Consider the following 21534-nt stretch of genomic DNA (forward strand, 5'->3'; position numbering starts at 1 on the left):
GCTCCAGATCAGAGCATTTCTAAAAAGGAAAAAAAAAAATTGTGCTCGATTCTGATCCGGCCATGTAATTGTTAGGGAAACTAACTTCATGCATCCCGGGGGTGGCAGGGGCTCAAGCACACACCAGGACTCTACAGAGTACAGGGTGCACTGGTGGATGTCGACCGTGAACCTATCTAGATGTGTTCATTGTCTTCAAAATCCAGCTGTATGCATTACGACAGACGCAAGTGCCCAAGGCTGGGGGGCGGGGGGTGTCACGTGGGAGACATTTCTTCAGGGACCTGGCCCCCAAGGATCCTCAAACTACAGGAACTTCGAGCAGTTTGGGAGACTTCAGCAATTGGGAGATTCTACACGAAATCAACATCTGCGGATCCTGTCAGACAACAGCAGTTGCCCACCTCTGGCCACATGGTTTCGGCTTGGAGAAGTCTCCTTGATGGGGGTTAAAGAGGAATCCCCTCCCTTCGAGTAGCTCCAATGGCCTGTCTTGCCTTTACCCTTACAGGGTTCTGAATGCTGTGTTGGGGCCATTTTCCTCTTGTTGTTTCTTCTCGGAAAACCCTTTCTTCCCATCTGCTGTTTTTTCTAGGATTGTATCCAAATCTAGGCCAAATAAAAATTAGGGGGCACGGACAAGATTCCCATCCTTACAGGGCGTCTGCCAAAAAAATCTTTCTTTGGGCAAAAAAACAGGTCCCATCAATATCAGCCACACACCTGAAAGGAACCTTTAACCAGGCTGAAACATGTAGACCTAGGGGAACGGTCCCTTTCTCAGGAGGCCTTCAAAGTATTGACAAACAAGTGGGGAGTTCCGCAGATAAACTGTTCGGATCAGCCGGTAGCAGTAGAGACTGGGGAAGAGGATTGGCCTACGCATATCCCCTAATTCTGGTTATCCCGAAAGTCCTCCAGAACTTCCGCTTCCAAAGATGTACGCTTATACTAGTAGCTCCATTCTGGCCAAGGAGAAGCTGGTTTGGGCTCCTAAAAAACCTAAGCCTACAAGACCCAGTCCCAAATAAGATGGATTGATAGGTTTATGAAGGCAGCAGACAGATTGAAGCCAAAAATTATGAATCTGGTCCCTGATTGGAACCTAAGTTGGGACCTCAGGGCTCTGTCTTCAGATCAATTTGAGCCTATAGAATCACTCCATATTAGAGATCTGACAATAAAAATGGTTATTCTAGTGCCAATTACCTCGGCCAGATGGATTAGAAAGCTACAGGCTTTATACATTCGTCAGCCCCTTTTCAGAACCACCAAAACTAAGATAATATTCAAATTGGACCCTTCCTTGTACCCTAGGGCACAAGATAGAATTCCCTTGTTTTTCGATAATCCTAAGAATGATCAAGAACGAGAATTTAATTGTCTGGATGTCAGGAGAGCATTCCTGCAATATACCAACGCCAGGAGGCAATGGAGGCATGGCGATTATTTGTTTACCAAATTTATGGGCCCCAATAGGGGCAAAAAGGCAGTGAAAAGCTCTACAGCCAGGTGGATCCGCCTGTCTATCACAGATGCATATAGGGCGATAAATAAAGAGGCCCCCATTAGACTCAAAGCCCACTCTACAAGGACAGTATCCACCCCATACTTTCATCAAACACTACAGGATAGATATTCAGGCGGATGAGGATCTAGCCTTCGCCACAAGGTCCTCTCAGCCATAGCCTCACCCTGACAAGAATTTACTTGTTACTTGTTATGTCTCAGGTGGTGCTGTCGTGGAGACGACTGGAAAAAGGTAGATACTTACCCGATAATCGGGTTTTCAGGAGTCTCCACGACAGCACCAGTACATTCCGACGCGACAAATTAGATTATACCAGTATAACTAATAATTTTAGTTAAGCTCCGACCCCTGGCAGTTTGTTATAAATCAATGAGGAAGGTGGGAGCTTCTAAACCTCTCCGTGTGTTCCTGTCCTATCAGGAGGCGATCTCAGGTGGTGCTGTCGAAGAGATTCCTGAAAACCCGATTATCAGGTAGGTATAATCTACCTTTTATTGAATACTGAATTAGACTAAACACTTGGTAATTACCAAAGGAGCTTCCCCCAGGAGACATTTCCCATATGCAAATAAATATTTGCTACAGCATAAAGGTGAATTAAACCCTTATTATCAGAGGATGTACTCGCCCCACCGGGTGTTTTTAGACTTTAAAATCCTATCACAGATTTAAAAGGTTAGACAAACAAATCTAAAACTACTTTAAAAAGTAACTTAGAGGGTTTTCCATTCTGCAGATAACAGTGTTGGCAGTGGAGAGGGATGAAATAGGTGTTTAAAAATTTTTAAATAAATAATGCTCACCTCTCCGCTGACGTGCTGCTCCCCACTACCCCATGTGACCACTGCAGCCAATAGGAGGCCCAACACAGGATGTTATCAGTTATGTCCCATAAACAAGCCCATGTGACCAGTTTATGGGACATCACTGAGCCAGAAGGCCTGGTAACGTCACAGATCACAAGTTTGGAATGGGGACAAATATGTAGAAAAATATATAACTCGGACAACCCCTTTAATTTTTTCACTACAACCACAGAAACTAAAAAACACAACCAGTTACATTTCTGAGACCTCTTTAGCATAAAAAACATCAAACTGATATTAAAAGAAAAAAAAGTTTACTGTACTATACATAAATTTTTGTCACTGACATAACTGAAATGTGTCATTTGTATTTCTCCCCCCCTTAAGAAAATTTTGTATCAAAACCCACAAAGTGGTTTTAATTTATTACAGATGGAAATAGTATATACTTGTAAATATAGAAAAAAACCCGCCAACAAGCATCACATCAGCATTGTACTTGGGATCAATACTGTATGGCATGATTTCCGTCTCACGCGTGACATTCTATTACTAAGTATGGCACATTGAATGACCAACACATAAAACGCCACACAGTCTCACAACACCCCTCATACAAAATGACTGATGGGGGTCTTCTTTAAACTGCAGGTGGTGAAAGCCCCTCCACACACATACACACACTGTCTTTTGCAAAGTGCTTTTTTTTTTTTCAATGACACTTTGGATAGGATTATATAAATACTCCCGAGTTGATACACTTGCCACTTGAGAGGTTCTTGTTTTTAGCAAATATCTTCAGATACAAAAACAAGTAATACACAGAGAGACCCAGATCAAGGTAAATACATGTAGATTAAAAAAAAAAATTAAAACCATTAAAAACATGTCTTCTCCCTCAAAGTACAAGCGTCCAAGAACGGGAGAAAGCAGCAACGTTCCCTTCCTAATACAGTATATACTTGGTCGCTTTTTTAATTGCGGGAGGTCCTTTTACAATTTATCCCGTCTGTACTTACCAGACACTTACGGCTAAACCCCTGACCCAGCACCGCCGATCTTCCTCACAATAAGTTAAACGTTAGAGGAAGTTTAGCAGCACTCAGCAAATTTCTGCAGTGCTTTTCTCCATGAGTGGTAAATATGCCATGGCTGCCCCCAGCTTGTAACGTATGGCAGTCGGATCTTGTGCAAATGCCACGTGTGGAGTGTTTCGGGGTAAAAAGGAGTTTTAAGTGTACATCAAAAATAATCTATGAAAGGCAAGATACCCTCCCTCCCCCCCTCTTGATAACACTTGGACCAGGGCAGATGAGGAGTGTGGGGAGAATGTGTGTGTATGTGTTTAGATGAGGGGAGGTATATTATTCACACATACACATTTAAAAAAAGGGCATTTTAGCTTTTCACAGCTTCTTTTTCTTTGTTTTCTGTGTCTTCAGGGTAAGCGTGCCAAGTCAATCTCTCCTCGTAAAATGCAATAACTATTTGTGGGCACTTCACATTGGCTTCTTTTGCTAGTACGAGATCTGCTTCATCAGAATCTTTCCTGCAATACACAAGTAGGTTTCTTGGGTTTAAGGTAATCAGCATATAGTAATATAAAGTAATTACACGCGCGGAACATAAAACATATCCTGTTCATTAGCGCTTGTAACTGCAGGCTCGGCTCCCGTTGATTTCAATGAGAGCCGTGCCTGCAGTTAAAAGCGACGGCCACTACACAGAGGTCGGCGCGGAGGCTTCCACTCTGACCTGTGTGTTATTGTGGCGCTGATAGCATGCGCCCGCTCAGTTGTTCAGTCGGGGTCCCGAGCAGTGGACCCCGGCCAATCAACTATCCTGATAGGTCATCAATAGTATGTCACTGAAACACACAGTGAATACAGCAGCACATTTTCTAGTCTAGTGCTCCATGCTCCACCCTGAAGCACAGTGTGACCCAAAAGTCATTGTAATAGGTAGCGTAATTATTAGATACTTGTCAAACTTTTCCTATTTTGTATATGACAACCGCAGAATAAGGACCCCCAGCCTGCAAACAACTTACCATTTCATGAGGAACATGAGCTCACCACAGGAATCTGTAGCCCCGATAATCTTTTCAGGCTCAAGTCCCCTTTCAAATCCTCGTGCAATGTCATTGCTCTGCAACAGATTATAAAACAGAGAAGCTTAAAAAGGAAACTGTAGATAAGCATTGTGTCAAATATAAAGGCTATGGCAATACACAGCACCCCAGCTATAACTGAACACACAACCATACATTCTCCAGAGTAACCCTGTACAGACTGAGGAAGAAAGGGCTGCAAAACACAAGGAATTGATTTTATTTAGTGTTCTAATGTGTTAAGGGGGTTGTGCTAATCACTTGGGTTTTCAGCAGCCAGAGCCACCAGATCAACTGATCACCAGGGGGTCTGTGATTAGAAGAGAAGTTCATGCAATTTCTTAAAGGGGTATTCCAGACATTTACTACTGATTACCTATCCTCAGGATAGTTTATCACTTGGGGTCCGCCACTCAGGATCCCCATCAACCAGCTGATCCTCCAACTGACTGACTGTAACGATGGGCTGCAAGTGTAATGGAAAGCATCACTTTCATTGATTTCAATGCAAGCAAAGCCTTCCTATTACACTTTCGGCCCCGACCACCAACACAGACGCCCAGCTCCGTTGCGCTGATGGTGGGCTGGATGATCAGCTGATTGGCGGAGATCCTGAGTGGCGGACCTCCACAGATCAAGTATTGGTGACCTATCCTGAGGACAAATCATCAATAGTAAATGCTCTGAATGACCCTTTAAAAGGGGGCTGTCCCATCAGACAACATATAACGTTGCATGTACGGTAGGAATGTTAGCATATGGCTTCACCTCTCTTCTCCTTTTTGCCCGAATGTCATCACTTCCTGCTTTTCTTTTGGTGGTTTCTGTCTTGGGTTTGGGTTCAGCTTCTTTACCCTTCTTGTACTTTTTCATAAATTCAGAGATCAACTCTGGGCAGTCCAGGTTCCTGTCAGGCTCCCATGTGTTATGTTCTCTGAGGTAGAAGAGCGGTGGATAATGTTACATCAGTTCAAACTTCACAGTAGGACCTTTCTTTCTGGACAACAAGAACACTTGTTCTACATTTCGGCCCTTCCAATATCTCTGCTGGAAGGGGTTTCTGGCTTTCACCAAATATATTTATATATTTTAATATGCACAAAAATATGGTGGCGATCGGTTACGTCCAAACTACCTCTGATGGCTGCTGCAACTGTTTTACACACTAAGAAGGATTCATCATCTGTATGTTTGAAAGAACTTACAGAAATAATATAATAATTGATTGCACTTTTTCTATAACCAATGTTTGCACCTGGGTCATGTCAACCCCATATAAATAAAGCAAAGTCTAGATATGGCCAATGGTCAAACGTGGTGCTGCATTAAAAATATATTCTACTCTAATCTTGTATGTCCTTCCATGTATATATCATCTCTACAATTGATCCAAATCGGAAATTAACAAAAAGGGAAGCAAACATTTGGCAACTAAAAGTAATGGTCATTTCAACAAAACGTTATTACTATTACAACAAAACACGCCAAGAGGTTTTGCCCTCTGTAGAGTATTAAAGGGGTATTCCGAGATCTATGTTTTACATAAATCCAGCTCCCCTGCCATAAAACAACAAATATGCTTATACTCGTCTCTCCCCACTCCTGCTGTGTCCCTCGCCTCCATATTTACAGGCTTCCCCAGCCTGTTAATTGGACGTCACCATTACTGCAGCCAGTGACTGAGCCCAGCAATTCAGGTCTGAGCTCTGTTAATGGCTGCAGTGCCTGTAACATTACATAAACCGTGCGGGACTGCAGCCTGTCAAACACTGGGAACAGAACTCAGCGGCGGTGCGGGACAATCGTATTTTATGGCACAGGAGCTGGATTTTATGCAATATGGATCTCTGAATACAGAGATCTCTAATAAAATCTGTATTCAAACCACCTATATACACTATTCTGCACACCATCTTGATGGGGCCAATGCTAGCGCAACTCCACTTAAAAGGAAGAGATTCTAATATTTCAATAAGCAAGACTTTTGAAATTAAAGCTATAAAGGTAACCAATTAGAATCTTCCAGCATGAGCGGTATTATTGATTGATTGTTAAAGGTGTTTGAAGGACTAAACTACTGATTACGTATCCTCACAAGTCATCAATAGCTGATTGTTGGGGTATTTAGTGTATGTGATTGCAAAGTAATTTGCACTAATGTAGCTTTAAAAATGATGGTCTGCTACAACCCCTTTTTATATTACAGAATATGAGGGCTATTGACGGGGAGGTTGGGGATCCCACTACTCTAGTGGAGACAGCATTTCCACAGCCACTATATAACATGTATGGACGGCCGCAGCTTCCTCCTGCAGTAGTAGCTGCTTACACAGGATTTTACTGCCTACATTCAAGCCACTTAGTTTTATTTCATGAGACCAGAAACCACCTGTTTAAAAAGGTTTTACTAGAGTTAAAAGTTATTCCCTATCCACAGGACAGATGATAACTTGCTGATCGGCAGGAGTCTCGCCATTGAAACCCCCAAAGATCCCGAGAATGGCGGCCCCATGTCCCCATCTGTCATTGCGTGGCCGCTTCTCCCCGCAGTGATGTCAGAACGAATGGAGCGCAGCCACTGCTCCATTCAATTCCATGGGGCTGACAGAAATACCCATGCACTTGCTGCTCAGCTATTTCCGTAGTCCCACTGAAAGTGAATGAAGCATCAGCAGGTTTGTGCGACCAGTGCTCCATTCATTCAGACAACACTGCTGAGAGGTACAGCAATGTATTCCCTATTCTGTGGATAGGGGATAATCTGTAAATCTGGTACAACCCTTTTAGGGAGTTACTGAAGGAGTGACTTACTCTGAGAATCCCTTCCATTTCAGGAGATATTCTACTTGCCCTTTAACTACTCTTCGATCAAGAACTTTTTCTACCACGTATTCTTCTTCTTCAGAGGAAGAGGAGGCGTCAGACGCTCTTTTGTTCTTTTTCGCCATGTTGTTACTGCTATTCACCTTCTCCTCTAAACATACAAGCAAAAAAAAGGAAAGAAAGAAAAAAAAAAGGAAAAACATACAAAAAAGGGATTATTTCATCTGTACAATTACAATGGCAAAATAAGCTACTATAGGCAACGTTACAATCCAGAGAAAAAGACACTTAGGCCTCCTGTCCACGGGCCATATGGAAAGCGCAGCCCCGCTGTCCACAAGCAGAGAATCATAGCGATCCTCCCCTCGTGGGATTTAAATCGCAGCATGCTGCGATTTGTCACGATTCTCCGCGGTGAGCCTGTCAGATAGGCTCAGTGCGAGAGACGTCAGCTCTCACCTGTTCCCGGGCAGCAGTTCTCGCAGCAGAGATCTGCCGCAGGATATCGCTACGCCCGTGGAAAGGAGACCTAAAACATAAGAAAAATAATGAAGTTGAATTTTGATAAATCAAACACCTCCATCGCATTATTAAAAAAAGGGGTATATTGAGGCAAAGCAAAACACTGTTGGGGGGGTAGTGAATTAGCAAAACCCCCGGTCCCGCTATATCCAGTATAATATCATCCTGAGACTTTCTATGAACCATACTTTGTGAATATATGGAATAAACTCCTTTGATTCTAAGTAGTAGGAAAGTGTCTGTATTTTCTTCCCATTATATTCTGCCCGTCTGTATGAAGCTTCCTTATTTGTCTGTGTTATATGTGGAGATCGGATCCACATTTGACCATTTTCCTTTTCCGTGTATATGAGCGATAATTGGATTGTCTTGTCGGTCACATCTCACATACGGTGTGCAGCCACCGAGATCTCCATCAAAGCATACAAGAGAAAATGTACAAGCAGGGCCACTATAATTCATTACTACCATCATCAGAGAAGACCATTTACACACAGGTACTACGCTAAAGTCACAAAACAGCGAGATGGCAAGAAGGAACCCGACGGAAGCTGAAAGCATCCTTGTCATAATAAAAGTCTGATTGCAGGGACCTGACCGATGACCGGGGGGAAGCGGCTGAAAGCACTTCAGCATTTTCTATTCACAGAGCAGAGAACTACAATTTGGGCCAATGTAAGTAAATAAAGCAGAGATCCAGTGTGTGCAGAACACCCGACTGACAGCGGCTAGGTGCAGGAAAATAAACTTATTAGGAGCCGCGGTGCGCCACGGCGGGGTCATTCTAATCTCAGCGGTCGGACCTCACACATCAACAGATGACAGCATGTGTCTCAAGCAACTACCTCAACTGTCCCTTTAAGGAGGATTCGTCAGGTCTTCCCACATTTTTGTTCTGAGCCCGCTTCACACTGGCACCACGATTTCCGTTTCACAGGAGCCGTTATGACAAACCACTTATAATGGATCGGTTTTCCTCTTGCTGGATACGATACTGCAGCACACTGCGCTACTATCATAGAAACCATTGAAGCCGGATGGAAAACGTGTTCTTTCTTCATATGCATTTTTGAGCTTTAGTTTAGCTCTGTATTGTGACGTTCCTCTTGTTATTACTCCTAGAAACTCATGAATAAATGGTCAACTGGGTATTACTATTCCTTTCTGTCAATGGGGTGGATCTCTTACACTGTCCGATGCAGTCAGCACTGACAATGGCATTATGTGTAGGGACCCCCCCCCCCCCCCCCAACTAGCATTGTCCAGTTGTCAATTTACTCATACAGGAGGAATGATCGAGGAATAGCAGAACACAGATCTAGGAAAAGCAGCTCCAGAATGGTTATATAATGGGGACAAGTATTTACTAAAATACACATCAGGAGACCGGGCAGGACCTGTAAGGGACGGTGGCCATAGTTGGGCAAGACTAGCCCTATCCCACCAGCGTTCTTGTTGTCAAAAGGACAAAAACGCAGAAAGATATCCACAATGATAAGGATTCTACATAACTAAAATGTTGCAAATATCCTTTGTTACTCCATATGTATTCTGTCACCGTAGGCCCAATGTCCACGGGTGGATTTGATTTGCAAAAGATCCGCAATTCAAGCCACCCGTAGGGAAGCATGGGCGCCCGCAACTCAATTAAAGCATGCAGATTTGTTATTCGGATTCCGCATGCAGAAAACAAAATCGCTGCATTTTAGGGCAGATTCCGTGCAAATGACTTCCATTGAAGTCAGTGGGAGCCGTCGGTTCCGTGGACGAGCCACGGAAAGCAAGGAGTTTAAAAAGAGAAAAAACAAAAACCCCTGTACCGCGCATGTGCGCCAGCCGCTACTTCCGCAGTACAGAAAAAAAGAAGACCCGGACAGTTATGTGCGGTCGTCGGCAGGGTCGGATTCCGCTGCGGGTTACCACATGCAGAATACGACCCGCCTGTGCACACGAGACCCTACTGTACACTGATCTTAGTGTTTATAAGTATTGATTATGCTTACACACTGATCTATGCATTTGTGTAGTTTCACATCTGTGTTAGGGATTCTGCTTTCAGGCTCTGCTTGGGTATCAGGAAAGGGGAACCCTCACGGCCAAACGGCTCCGTCTCTGGACAAACCGCGTAGGCGATACTCCATTGACTATGATGGGGTTCTCCTGCTCTAACACCCTCTGCCCAGCGCTGTGCTTTTTCTTCCGGTATTTTCAGCCATATCTGTGACGGAGTCCCCGACTGGAGGTTCCAACGCAGATGTGAAACCGGCTTTAGAAACAGTTTTCTGAACTGGGAAACTTGTTCTAATGAAAAATATCAATGACCATCGCATATAGTCAGATGGTTACTGATCATAGCCACGGCCAGCTCCAGCGATTGGAAGGCTGTAATTCTGTACCCCAGCTATAGATTTCTATCTTCTGACTGGCATAGCACTGATTTATCTCCTACTTGTTTGTGAAAAACTCAAAAAAAGACTATTCATGTAACGGTCCAGCATTGGGTTGGCCAATCCAATCAGCGTTTACACAATATCGCCAGAAGCACTAAAGCTGGTCATACATTAGAGATTTATGAACGCTTTGTTGTATTTGAGGACTTACCTGTCTAACGGATAGCATGGTCATCCATCGGTCTCTGCTATAATCTATGGCCTAAGCGATCTATACATCAGATTAAAACTATCATAAAGGCTGATTTTCAACATTCGTCCGACGATCAATGAAGACTATGAACGACTGCCGATCAAAATCCCTGCCTAATTTTCTGGTCTGGGCTTCCGAATTGACGAGATGCAGATCTGTTTGGCATGAAGACGACGGCATCTTCCAACGACCGAAAACCTCCAGCACGGCCGACCAACACTCTGACAGACAACAGCCAGTGCTTGGCATCTCTCATGGTCGTTTGTGTCAGGCAGAGACGATCGGTGGCAGAAGATGGTCTACATTGTCCATCCAAAGCTCTAATGTATGGCCAGATTCATACTGTCCACTAACAATTAGCTAAAATTACAAATCTGCAAGAGTGCCCTGTAACATGGGGTGCCCCGGCAGCGGGTAGCACTTGCTTTACTGCTAATTGCCGGGCTATACCTGCACTTGACCATTGTTTCCAGTTACAAGTACAGACCGACAGTGGTATAACATATGCACTACTAAGGCCGGCTTCACACGAGTGTGACGGGCTCCGCCGCGGAATATTCCGCGGCGAAGCCTGTCACGGCGCCCCCCAGAGACCCCATACTTACCAGCGGAAGATAGCGTGAAGACGCTTCCCCGCCCACCGCCGCGTCATGTGACACGCCCACCGCGTCACATGACGCAGCCGGCGGTAGGCGGGAAAGCGTTTTCACGCTATCTCCTGCTGTGTTACAGTGGGAGATAGCGTGAACGGACGGCTTCCATTGACTGCGTACACCCGCGGCAAATAGAGCATGCAGCGGGTGAGGACGGGAGATTTCACGGTGCGGAATTCCGCGGTGGAATTCTGCATCGTGAGCATTGTGCTATTAGGTTCAATAGAACCTAATAGCAGCGGGCAACGCAGCGGATTTTCGCCGCAAATTACGCGGCGTAAATCCGTTCGTGGGAAGGAGGCCTAGCCCTATACGGCTGCCCTGAATCCATACGCACCTGTACTAGCCTGCTCACATCCAAGTCATTAATCAGATCAGTCTTCTGCTAATTTATAGGTCTATATTGCTTATATTATATAACACCGACACTTTACGAAGGGCATTAGTTGCATAATCTGAAGTATAATTTTCATTCATGTAGGTTAAAACACAATTAGACATAAAAGCACTAAAGCTACATAAAAAAAATAAGTTAAATAGTTCCCCGTTGCCAGATCTATCTATTGTGCACTTAAAGGGTTAAAGCTGGATGATTCCCCCCCCTCCTCCATCTGGTTGTGCAGAGAAGCAGGAGAAAGGAGCTGCAGAAGAGGCCGAGCCGCCCTTCCCCCACAGGTTGGTGTGGGGGAGGGAAAGGAAATAGATACAGCAGATACAGACAGACACAGCCTGTATGGAGGATAGAGCCGCAGCATTACCGTAGTGTGGTTAGAGATCCATGCCGGTATAAACCGTGGCTGTCACAAACCACGATATAGGAAAAACAGAACCAACCGCCAGATGTGAGGGTTCAGTATACAGTAACTAGTATATATCATTTATATACACAGGGCGATGCCTAAAGAACGGTGCAAACAGAAAGCCGATTTCTCTATAGATGAATGGCCTACAGCAGCCACTGACGGGAACACATAGAAGAACTCCAAGTCGTTACTGTGCCGAAGGGGGCGCCAGTTCGGCCAAGACCTCCGCAGTGAAGATAGGTAGTCTTAGGTGGTCTCGTGCCACCCACGGCCCCACATCCAACATCAGTTCGGGGCGTTACATACTTGTAGGGTTCTTCTACCTCTTCATGGCTGTTGTAAATCCACGTTACGTTTGCTCCGCTCCTCTCGAACCACCCGGTGTATTTAGAGCGCTCAACTTTCAAACAAGGAAAGTTACAAGAGTTGTTTAGGAGGGCGGCAGACGAGTACAGAACCAATCAGCATTAGGCAAGGTAGACCCCAGCATGCAGTAAGTGCACTTTTTTTCCCCATTAGCGTTCATGCATACGACCGTATTACAGGCCTACACTATACGATGGGCCCATACTGTATTTGACCAAAATTTTATATATAGGCAAAAAAAAAATAAAAAATATATATTATGTAAATTTTATTTTCTCATGAAGTTTTTCTCACCTATAAAGGGTTCGCGCTCTTGGCTTTTTTGTATTTATGAGCCATTCTAAAAGTGGGTTTAAAAAAAAAAAAAAAAAAAAAAAAAAAAGGCCTTGGCCGAAAGGCCCCCAATACATAGACTACAATACTCAGAACCTGCTGATGCTGTTGGGGCCGAGACCATCATGTGTGTACGGGGCCTCCTCACAGATCCTCCTTCCCCAACATCATCTATCATGTTAAATTTCAACACCCGCTCCTTTTGTTCTCCATGGAAATAAGCCGCCATCGGAGGGTCTGGCAGCGGCTTTCTCCAGTGTGCCCATGGATGACACATGACCACTTGGACGAGTCGAGCATTTATGTGTCTAGGGGAGCCGGGGGAAGTGGATGTCAGCTGAAAGCCATCTATTGAGGGTGTAGAGGCACCTTAAATCAGACCATCGCTGCCTATAGCGAGGGGTCCGCCCGGAAGCCGAAACAAAGACCGCTGTGTTCTTGCTGGAGGTTGACTTTAACACTATAAAGGAGGCATTGTCTAGTGACCGCACCGATTATTCTACACAATCTACACAAGGAAAATGTACAGGATGCCAACTGCCAACAGGATGTCCTAGACATAATATATCTGTACAGGTGGGGATTGTACAGTGCCAGCTGTATGCAGTGAGGGGCAGGTACACCGCCCTTATATACTGCGCCAACCTCACAGATTCCTCCCCTACACTTGGATGGACAGACTTACCATCCAGATGGGTTTTTTCCCTAAAAAGAGTGAACTCTTAGAGGCTGACATTTTAATTAGCAACTAGCAGCCCCCTTGCCTTACAAAACCAGGGAGACCCCATCCTCCCGATGGGAAGGGTAGATTGGTGGGACCTTACAGTATATCCGGTAGTCTGAGATGGGAATACTCGTTCATAGGCCATCATCAGCATGATGCGACGTATATTCCGATACCAGCACACCCGCGGTCATACCTTCATACTGGGTTTCTATCCATTCAGGAGCTCAAAATTATGCGGCAGGCTCTTTTTAGACGTTTACACGAGCCGGTAACGTCACTGCCAGCTCGTTCGCCATCATGCAGCCTTTTAGACAGGTGGATTCATCAATGACTCGATCAATGAGAACCGCTCACTTTTCGTTTAGTGTTCACATTCGCCAACGATGATTTTTATGCTTGCAGAAACTGTACTACAAACTAAAAGACGTCCCTCCCACCTCGCCACGCAGGGAGACGCACCCAGCTTCAAATTTATGGCCTTTAAACACTATAGTGATCCTACAGGAGAGATGTCTGGTCAGAATACAGCGCCGTCAGCGGTTGGATTCAACCTGTTTTACCCAAAAATGTCAGAATGTTCACCAAACCGTAGGAAACAGGAATGCTGATCAGGTTGCCTTTTTCTCGGTGTCTTCTCCATGAAACAGGCGGCATGATGATGTCATCGCGCCACTTGTGTGGTTCCGCAGAATTCTTTGCTTATAGAGGTGAAGGCATTGAGTGAAGCAAAACTATTGCCGGGGCATTTATTAGAACAGGAGGCCAGTGTGGCTTATAAATTACTACAGGGGTCTTCCTTGGTAGCCATTAGTGTGCGGCACTATTAAGATTTCGTCTTAACATAGGGGTTAAGGATAAGTAAAGAACCAAAGACACCTCTTTGGGCAATCTGTGAAGAGATGAAATGTGCCTGGGAGAAACTGTTATGGCGGTCCTGGCCAGATGGAGAAGAAAAGAAGAATAATTGAGAAAGGAAGACACCTGTGAGTCACTGAACTGTCTGCTCAGTCCTCTACTCACTGTATAGTCTGCAAAGTGACCAAGGGCGGTAAAATTCTTGTTTGTGAAACTAACTCCCAGCATTTATTATTGTTCAGGTCACATTGGGAACTGATATTACAAGATATACAAACTTATATAGCAGAAGCTAATCAGACTTTGCAATGTATCCCTTTAGGCCGCCTGTCCACAGGCTTAGCGTTTTCCCACAGCGGATTTCTGCCATGGGAGAAGGCGTAAAGTCACAGCGATTTTCCCCGATAAACCTATCATTAATGGTAGGAAAATTTTTATACGCAAGTGGAAAATTGTGGTGATTTTCCGCTTGTGTACATTGGGCTGCACTTTCCATAGTTATCCTGTGGAAAGTGTTCATTGCGTTACCCGTGTGCGAGTTATTGCCGCGGATAACGCAATGATATATATATATCGCCTGTGGACAGGAGGCCTTAATGATCTTCGTCCCGCGTTTCCCTCACTGCACCCACCTGCATGGACCTGGAGATTGAATGGAGTGGTGGTAGCACATACATGGTGCCGCTCCACTAATCTTCAATGGGCTGACGGAAATAGCCAAGTACAAGGGCTTAGCAATCTCCAGCACGGAAGATGAAAGGACCACCACTAGAGATGAGCGGGCAGGTACTCGCTAAGGGCAATTACTCGAGCGAGCATTGTCTTTAGCGAGTACCTGCCCGCTCGGAAGAAAAGGTTCGGGTGTCGGCGCGGGTGAGCGGTGAGTTGCGGGAGTGAGCAGGGGGGAGAGCGAGATCTCTCCTCCGTTCCCCCCTGCTCTCCCCCGCTGGCACCCGAACCTTTTCTTCCGAGCGGGCAGGTACTCACTAAGGGCAATGCTCGCTCAAGCAATTGTCCCTAGCGAGTATGCTCGCTCATCTCTAGCCATTACTCCATTCATTCTCCCCTGCACTACAGGGGGGGCATCAGCAAACCGTCAAGGAGCAAGAGGGAAGGGACAAGACACACAACCCCAGTTCTTGGAAATAGTGGGAGGCAGCAGTGAGATCCCCACAGATTAGACTTTAATAAACTATCCTGTGGATAGGTGATAAGATCAATCTTGATACAACCCCTTTGGACTACCTACACACCGACGAGTGCGATATCGGGCTGAGAAATATGTGCGCTTTCACTGCGCTGCGAGGCATTTTATGTCAAAAACCGCCTCCTGTCACTTCAGTAAAGCAGCGATCAGCAAGTGTATCCCACTGTTTTCAATGGTAAACCCTGCATCGCATGCGAGCGCTCATCGTGTGTTTTACCGTCCAATTGGCGATGTGTTCCGAGAAGGGAGAAGACCCATCTGCGCAAGCGCGTCTAAAAAAGTAAGAAGACACCGAAATCAGACGGAACCATGGAGACGAGGACGCTAGCAACGGAGCAGGTAAGTGAATAACTTCTGTATGGCTCATAAGTAATGCACGATGTATATTACAAAGTGCATTAATATGGCCATACAGAAGTGTATAACCCCACTTGATTTCGCGAGACAACCCCTTTAATATATATTTGTAGTATAATGGTTTTATCTGGCCATTACTTTAGGGACGACTCGCGCCGCAGGCACCTCGCACTCATTTCAGTCAGCCAAGCAAGGAACCTATTAAAAATATGAATCCCACCGCTGACTTCAGCCCTAACATATCCAAAGCGGCTGCCCAACTGGATATCTATGCTCTAGTCAGCCGCGAGGTTATTCTTACCCAATGCCAGCATCGCCCCTTTTTGTCCTCCACATAAAACACTGCCCAATTCATTTTTTCCCCAAAACAGAAAGCAAAAAATAGCTGAACACCTCGGTTCTAGTTGGTACAATGTGAAGGCAGGCGACATCTTACATCTACGATTACTAAGGATCTGCAAGAAAAACAACCATGTGACAAAGCATTGCATACAATGGGCAGCCGGTGGTCTGTACCTGTAGTAGTCTCAGTGACGTCCATGATCTACGTCTGATGTGGGTTGAGCCGGAAAACTTAAGTTGTAAAAGAAAGAAAAACATTTGACAGATCTACATGGGAACGGCATCAGGTCATCATAGTTAAAGCGGGTTACAAACTATTATATGTGGGAATTGCATTACAAAAAAAACAATCCCTCCTGCAGTATTGGAAGGTGTCGGCCAACGGCTGTATTATGGACGCCTGTTGTACGGATCCGTAGTATAACGCCCGTACAGAGGTAAGGAGGTTTACCACTAAAGACACTTCTCCTCCATCCACAGTAGAAGTCTGATTGCTGATGGTATGACGGCTGGCACCCTCAGTAACACCAAAAAGGTGCGCTCTCAATGCCCCATGTGAGTGGAGCGGCTGGTAGGCACTCTTCACCATTCACTTCTATGGAACGGAAGGGAGACAGCCGAGCGCATTGACTTCCCTTCGAAGTGAACCGTGGATAAGCGTGCAACCAATCTGCTCACACGGGGGTCCCATAGGTCAGACCCCCAGACATTTATTCCCAATCCTATAGATAGCGGATAGAGGTCTTTAGTGTGTAAACCCCCTTTAATGAGACAATTCCATAAAGAGCGGCACAATGCCATCTTCTGTTGCATGATATTCTCCCCTTGTAGGGCACAATACAATGCTACATGGAAGCGCCATATTGCAGCACACGTAGCGCCTACCGCATCCCAGGAGAAACTGTGTGCCGCCGTACGGGAAAAATAGCTCACAATGCAATTTCCAAATAAAGTTCTTAAAGCCTCCCCAGAGCTCATGTTCATAGACATACATTACATGTGATATCAGGCCAACCCAGCAATCACAGGTAAATCCAGACATCAGCTGTACATAAAGCCCTGCCAGCCAAATCCTAACCCAGAATCAGAGGAATAAAGTGCTAATGTAATCTCAGCAGCTCACTGAAACTGGAACACAAGGAGTTGTTGCCTTCACTTATTGATCGATTGTCCGGTTTTAGTTTTGCATTAGGCAAAAACAAGAATTCTATAGATTAAGTTTAGCATGTGAATGACTGGGTGGGGTGGAGTGAAGACCCCCTCAGCGGGGCGGAGGCAAAGAATGAATGGAGCTCATGTAAGACAACAGATAAGACCCCCCATCCACCCCTACAAGACTACAATCATGCCATGGAACCATAATAACCTAACAAACATAACAGACAAAGCAGGTGAGCCGTATAACAACACAGGTGTGTGCGACCAGCCAGAATAGCAGGTGGGACCCAAACACACCTATGTGCCCGCTACCAGGGGTGCCAGCGGGCTGCAGATAGGAAGGCCTCCTTCACATCTCTGCTGGGTTTATACTTTCTGCTCTCTTATGGAATCGAGAAAATAAAAACCCGTCTAATCAGAACCAAAAAGACCCCACTGACTATAACGGGGTCCGTTCGGCCGTCCTGCACTGTATAGGACAATACGGTGCTGCATGTTATTGTGTCCTGGGGAAACCAGTGAGGGGGGCTGCAGACACCATGTGAACAAGGCTGTACGATACATTACAGGTACAATAAGCACATCATGGGATAACAAAAAATGGGCAAAGAAGTTGGAGACCAAGATCCTACGACCCCGTGGGCCCGCTGAGGCGACGGCCCCCCCAGGAACAGAAATGCTTCTGTCTATGAGATGTGATCAATGGAGCGGGGATTTTTTATTCTTTTTTTGCAAACCCCAACCCGTGTGCAAGTACAGGACTTCTTCCATCCTCTAGTCCAGTGTTCCCCAACTCCAGTCCTCAGGGACCGCCAACAGGTCATGTTTTCAGGATTTCCTCAGTATTACACAGGTGATGTAATTATTGTCGGTGCCTCAGACATTGCCACAGGTGTTCTTACTGTAGGATATCCTGAAAACATGACCTGTTGGGGGTCCCTGAGGACTGGAGTTGGGGACCCCTGCTCTAGAACACTGTCTTACTTCCCTACATTATGGGGAAATATGGCAGAGGGTGGCTCGGTGGTCAGCTGTGACTCCAGGGTCCTGGATGGAGGTTATATGATCTCCATTTGGTGAGCATCCTCCCCAAAAAAACAATATTCCCCTCTGAGCCCCGGTGTATGTCTAAAATAAGGGAAATTAACTTGGGATCTTTGCGGCTCCTAGTTTGGGCTGAAGTGCGCTGCACCTTATAGTGAAGCCTGCTGCGGATTGTTTGTGGCCGCATTGTGGCCATGCGAATGAGGCCTGACCCTGCCGTCGTGTGTTACGGCTTACCTCTTTATTACTAGAAGACTAATCGGACGCCGGGGCTAACGAACCCGTCTGTGTTGCGCCCACAAAGCAGGCACTTTTCCATCCAGGGATAGCACCACTTTTCTGACCACCTAACGCAGACTGTGTGTTAGTACGCATGTGAAGTCCGAAGGAAAGGATTGGGATGCTAGAATCGCGGTATCAGGCTACGTCCGCACGGGCGAGCGCGCTATCGGGCTGAGAAACTTGGCCTGATATCGCGCCCGCCAATGTGCGCTTTTCATTCAAAACAGCCTGTGAAGTTGCGATCCTCAGACGGGTTTCTCGTGCGTCTTGGGATTGCAAGCGTTTCCTATTGGTTACAATGGCAAACATCATTACACGGTACGGAAGTGCATGCGGGGTCTAAGGTCCCATTGAAAACAATGGCCGAGGCGGTCCGTGGGAACACCAGATTGGGCTTACCGCGAGGGGAAAAAACACTTGTAAATAAATCCATTCATGAGAGCGGATTTCGTATTCGCAGAGTTTTGTACTCCTCACAACAAGAAAAAAAATCACGCAAGAATGTCGCAAGAATACCCCCCCAACTTTGTTTCCCCGAAGTCCAGGCATTGCCGGCCGCCACGCACACGTTGTTACCCCAGCTCTGCTCCCAGGGCAGCTTAAAGGGGCATTCCTATTGCTAAATGACAGCATCTCCCTAGGAGAGGCCATCCTTGTATAACACATGGCGGAGCGACCCCAGGGATACGGAGAATGGAGGGGCGGCCGCACTGATTCAGGCTTGCGGCCCCTTCCAAATAATCCCCAGCGACCTTACTTTGCAGATGGGCCGTGGGTCGGCCGGCTTCCATTGACTTCAATGCAACCAGCACAAGAATAGAGCATGCGGCGATCTTCCTGCTGTCCGCTCGTGTGAGCGCGCACACCAATGCTCTATTCTTGTTAATGGATGCAGAATACCGCGGATCGTCCGCGCAGGCGACAATTACAGATTCCGCAATCCAAATCCGGTCATGTGTGAGCGGTCTAATAGTGTAATATGGGTAACATGGCACCGGAGCCAGAGGGGCTCATTCACACGACAATTACACGGGATGTGAAGGCTGCGGGCGGTTTTTTTTTTACATTGGCGTCATCAGGATTTTTTTTGGCAAACATTATTTAAAAAAATAAGGCGGCCCAACTAATGGCATTATTTCAGTGTGCATAAAACCGCAGCGCACTACATGCCCCATCAGTACGCGCCATTTTATTAACGCTGCCAGAGACTTTCAGGGGTGGTTCTGGTCTGAATACGGACCACGATAGGTCGAGGCGGTTCGTTTTTTTACGCGGCCCCCTCAGTCCACGCCTGTGTGACCCGCCCAATCTGCTTTAGGGGGTCTGTGTGCTGTATGTGATTTATTGTATGGCGGACGGCTCGCGGATCAGACGGCCTTCATTGACTGCAATTTGTTTTTCCGACCAGAAGGTCCGTAAATCGAATCCGCGTGCTTTATGTCAGGGGCGGACGCCCGCGATTCCCTATGGAACGCTTGAATTACAGAACGTCCACAATTCAAATCCGCCCGTTGACATTGGGCCTCAGTGCGTTACCGCCGCCGGCACGGACGCGGCCATCAGCTCTTGCACAGAAGGATGCCGAGGCTGCAGCGACTTCTGTGGCGTACGGGAGGTTTCACACCTGCGTTGGGGATTCCGCTTTACCTTTCCGTTCGGAAAGCGGGAATCCCCACGGCCGAGCGGTCCTGTACAGCACCAGGCGGTCCCCATTGACTATAATGGCGTCCGCCCGCCTCCTGGTTTGCGGACTGAAGCAGCCGCCTCGCACGGAACGCTTTTTTATTCTAGTCTTTGCAGCCGCATCGGTGACAGAACCGCCGAGCGGAGGATCCAACGCTAATGTGTAACCGCCATCACGCCTACAAGATCTGCCTGAAGACTTAGGTCTCCCCAAATGGAATTACGATCAAAATACGCCGACCGCGCTCACACGGCGCTGTGTGATAAACATAAGTTACCGGATACCAAATAAGTGTAAACACACAAGCAGCGGGCGGCGCAATGATGAAAGGGAATGGCAACCGCGGGCGCCGAACGCAGGGAAGCCGTAGACGGGGGATACAGCGAGAGATACGCTTTTATAAAACATGTATGCTTCGCGAAGGCAGGAGACGCAGCGAGAGCGCCGCCAGAGGCACGGTCCACACGGGTGTAAGCGTGTTACGGACACGTATTACACAACTATATAAATATGGCTTATGCCCGCTCCGCGCCATTCTGTGCGCACAAATACACTGCGTATACGAAAGGCCATCAGATCGCATTGCGTTTGTGCGCACTCAGCGAATACGCGTTTTCCTACGTATTTCCACCATTCAGTGATTGTAAACGGAACCGCGAGCCGCGGATGTGAGCAATCAGGGGGTTCTATTCGAATCCGCTGGTGTGAACGAGTCCTTGCAGGCGGACGGCCCCAGGCTAACCTCCAGCAGCACTAGATGGCCACCCCAGCAGGCTGTGCCCTGTGCTGGGACTAGTAGTTCCCCCTTGTCGCCCCGGTACCTGCAGCTCTCCGCACGCGTCTCCCAGCACCGGCAGCCGCTCTATGCCCCGCCCCCTCTGATAGAAGCCGCTTCTACCTGCCGCCTGTGATTGGCTGCTCGCTCTTATCAGTCCTCCCGTCCACTAGTACCGGCACTGCGTGCTATCAGCCGTGAGGAGCCGTTTATTCTACGCGCCCCTCCGGCTCCCCGCTAGAACTCACCTTCCCTAACGACAACCGTGACAGGCGGGCGCACCGGAATATCACCGAAGGATCTGCGCAGCGACCAAACCCCGCCAAAAACAACCTACACCGCGCATGCGCAGAACCTCCCACACTTCCCCCTCCATTTCCTTTCCGACGGTTTTACTACCTAACGCCACAGTAAACTTCCCGCCGACTAGTTGTGCTATACCCCTCCTCTCACAGGACTCCCTGACGGGGGGAGTATACCGGTCATGTACAAGTAAAGCCGCGCCGCGAGCTC

The 21534-nt window shown here is 46.8% G+C and overlaps 1 protein-coding gene across 2 annotated transcripts; it reads right to left on the reverse strand.

Moving 5' to 3' along the window:
- Positions 1–2634: 2634 nt before the first annotated feature.
- CBX5 (chromobox 5) lies at positions 2635–21377 on the reverse strand. Of its 2 annotated transcripts, none has more exons than XM_066584284.1 (6): positions 21270–21377; positions 16253–16309; positions 7259–7421; positions 5216–5381; positions 4388–4485; positions 2635–3886 (listed from the first exon to the last, which is right to left on the reverse strand). In XM_066584284.1, the coding sequence occupies exons 2-6, from the start codon at positions 16275–16277 to the stop codon at positions 3736–3738; spliced, it is 603 nt and encodes a 200-aa protein (XP_066440381.1). In that variant the 5' UTR covers positions 16278–16309; positions 21270–21377; the 3' UTR covers positions 2635–3735. The 2 variants fall into 2 exon arrangements, with proteins under 2 accessions (XP_066440381.1, XP_066440382.1); XM_066584285.1 differs by lacking the exon at positions 21270–21377 and adding an exon at positions 21068–21120.
- Positions 21378–21534: the final 157 nt, after the last annotated feature.

Source organism: Eleutherodactylus coqui, chromosome 1, assembly GCF_035609145.1.
Source record: "Eleutherodactylus coqui strain aEleCoq1 chromosome 1, aEleCoq1.hap1, whole genome shotgun sequence".
Taxonomy (NCBI): domain Eukaryota; kingdom Metazoa; phylum Chordata; class Amphibia; order Anura; family Eleutherodactylidae; genus Eleutherodactylus; species Eleutherodactylus coqui.

Bases quoted from the DNA above. Each gene is read 5' to 3' on its own strand.
- CBX5 (XM_066584284.1), bottom strand. From the start codon at position 16,277: ATGGACGTCACTGAGACTACTACAG. The intron at 7,422-16,252 runs GTACAGACCACC...TTGTATGTTTAG, and splicing joins CGTCACTGAGACTACTACAG to AGGAGAAGGTGAATAGCAGT. The intron at 5,382-7,258 runs GTAAGTCACTCC...CTTCTACCTCAG, and splicing joins AAATGGAAGGGATTCTCAGA to AGAACATAACACATGGGAGC.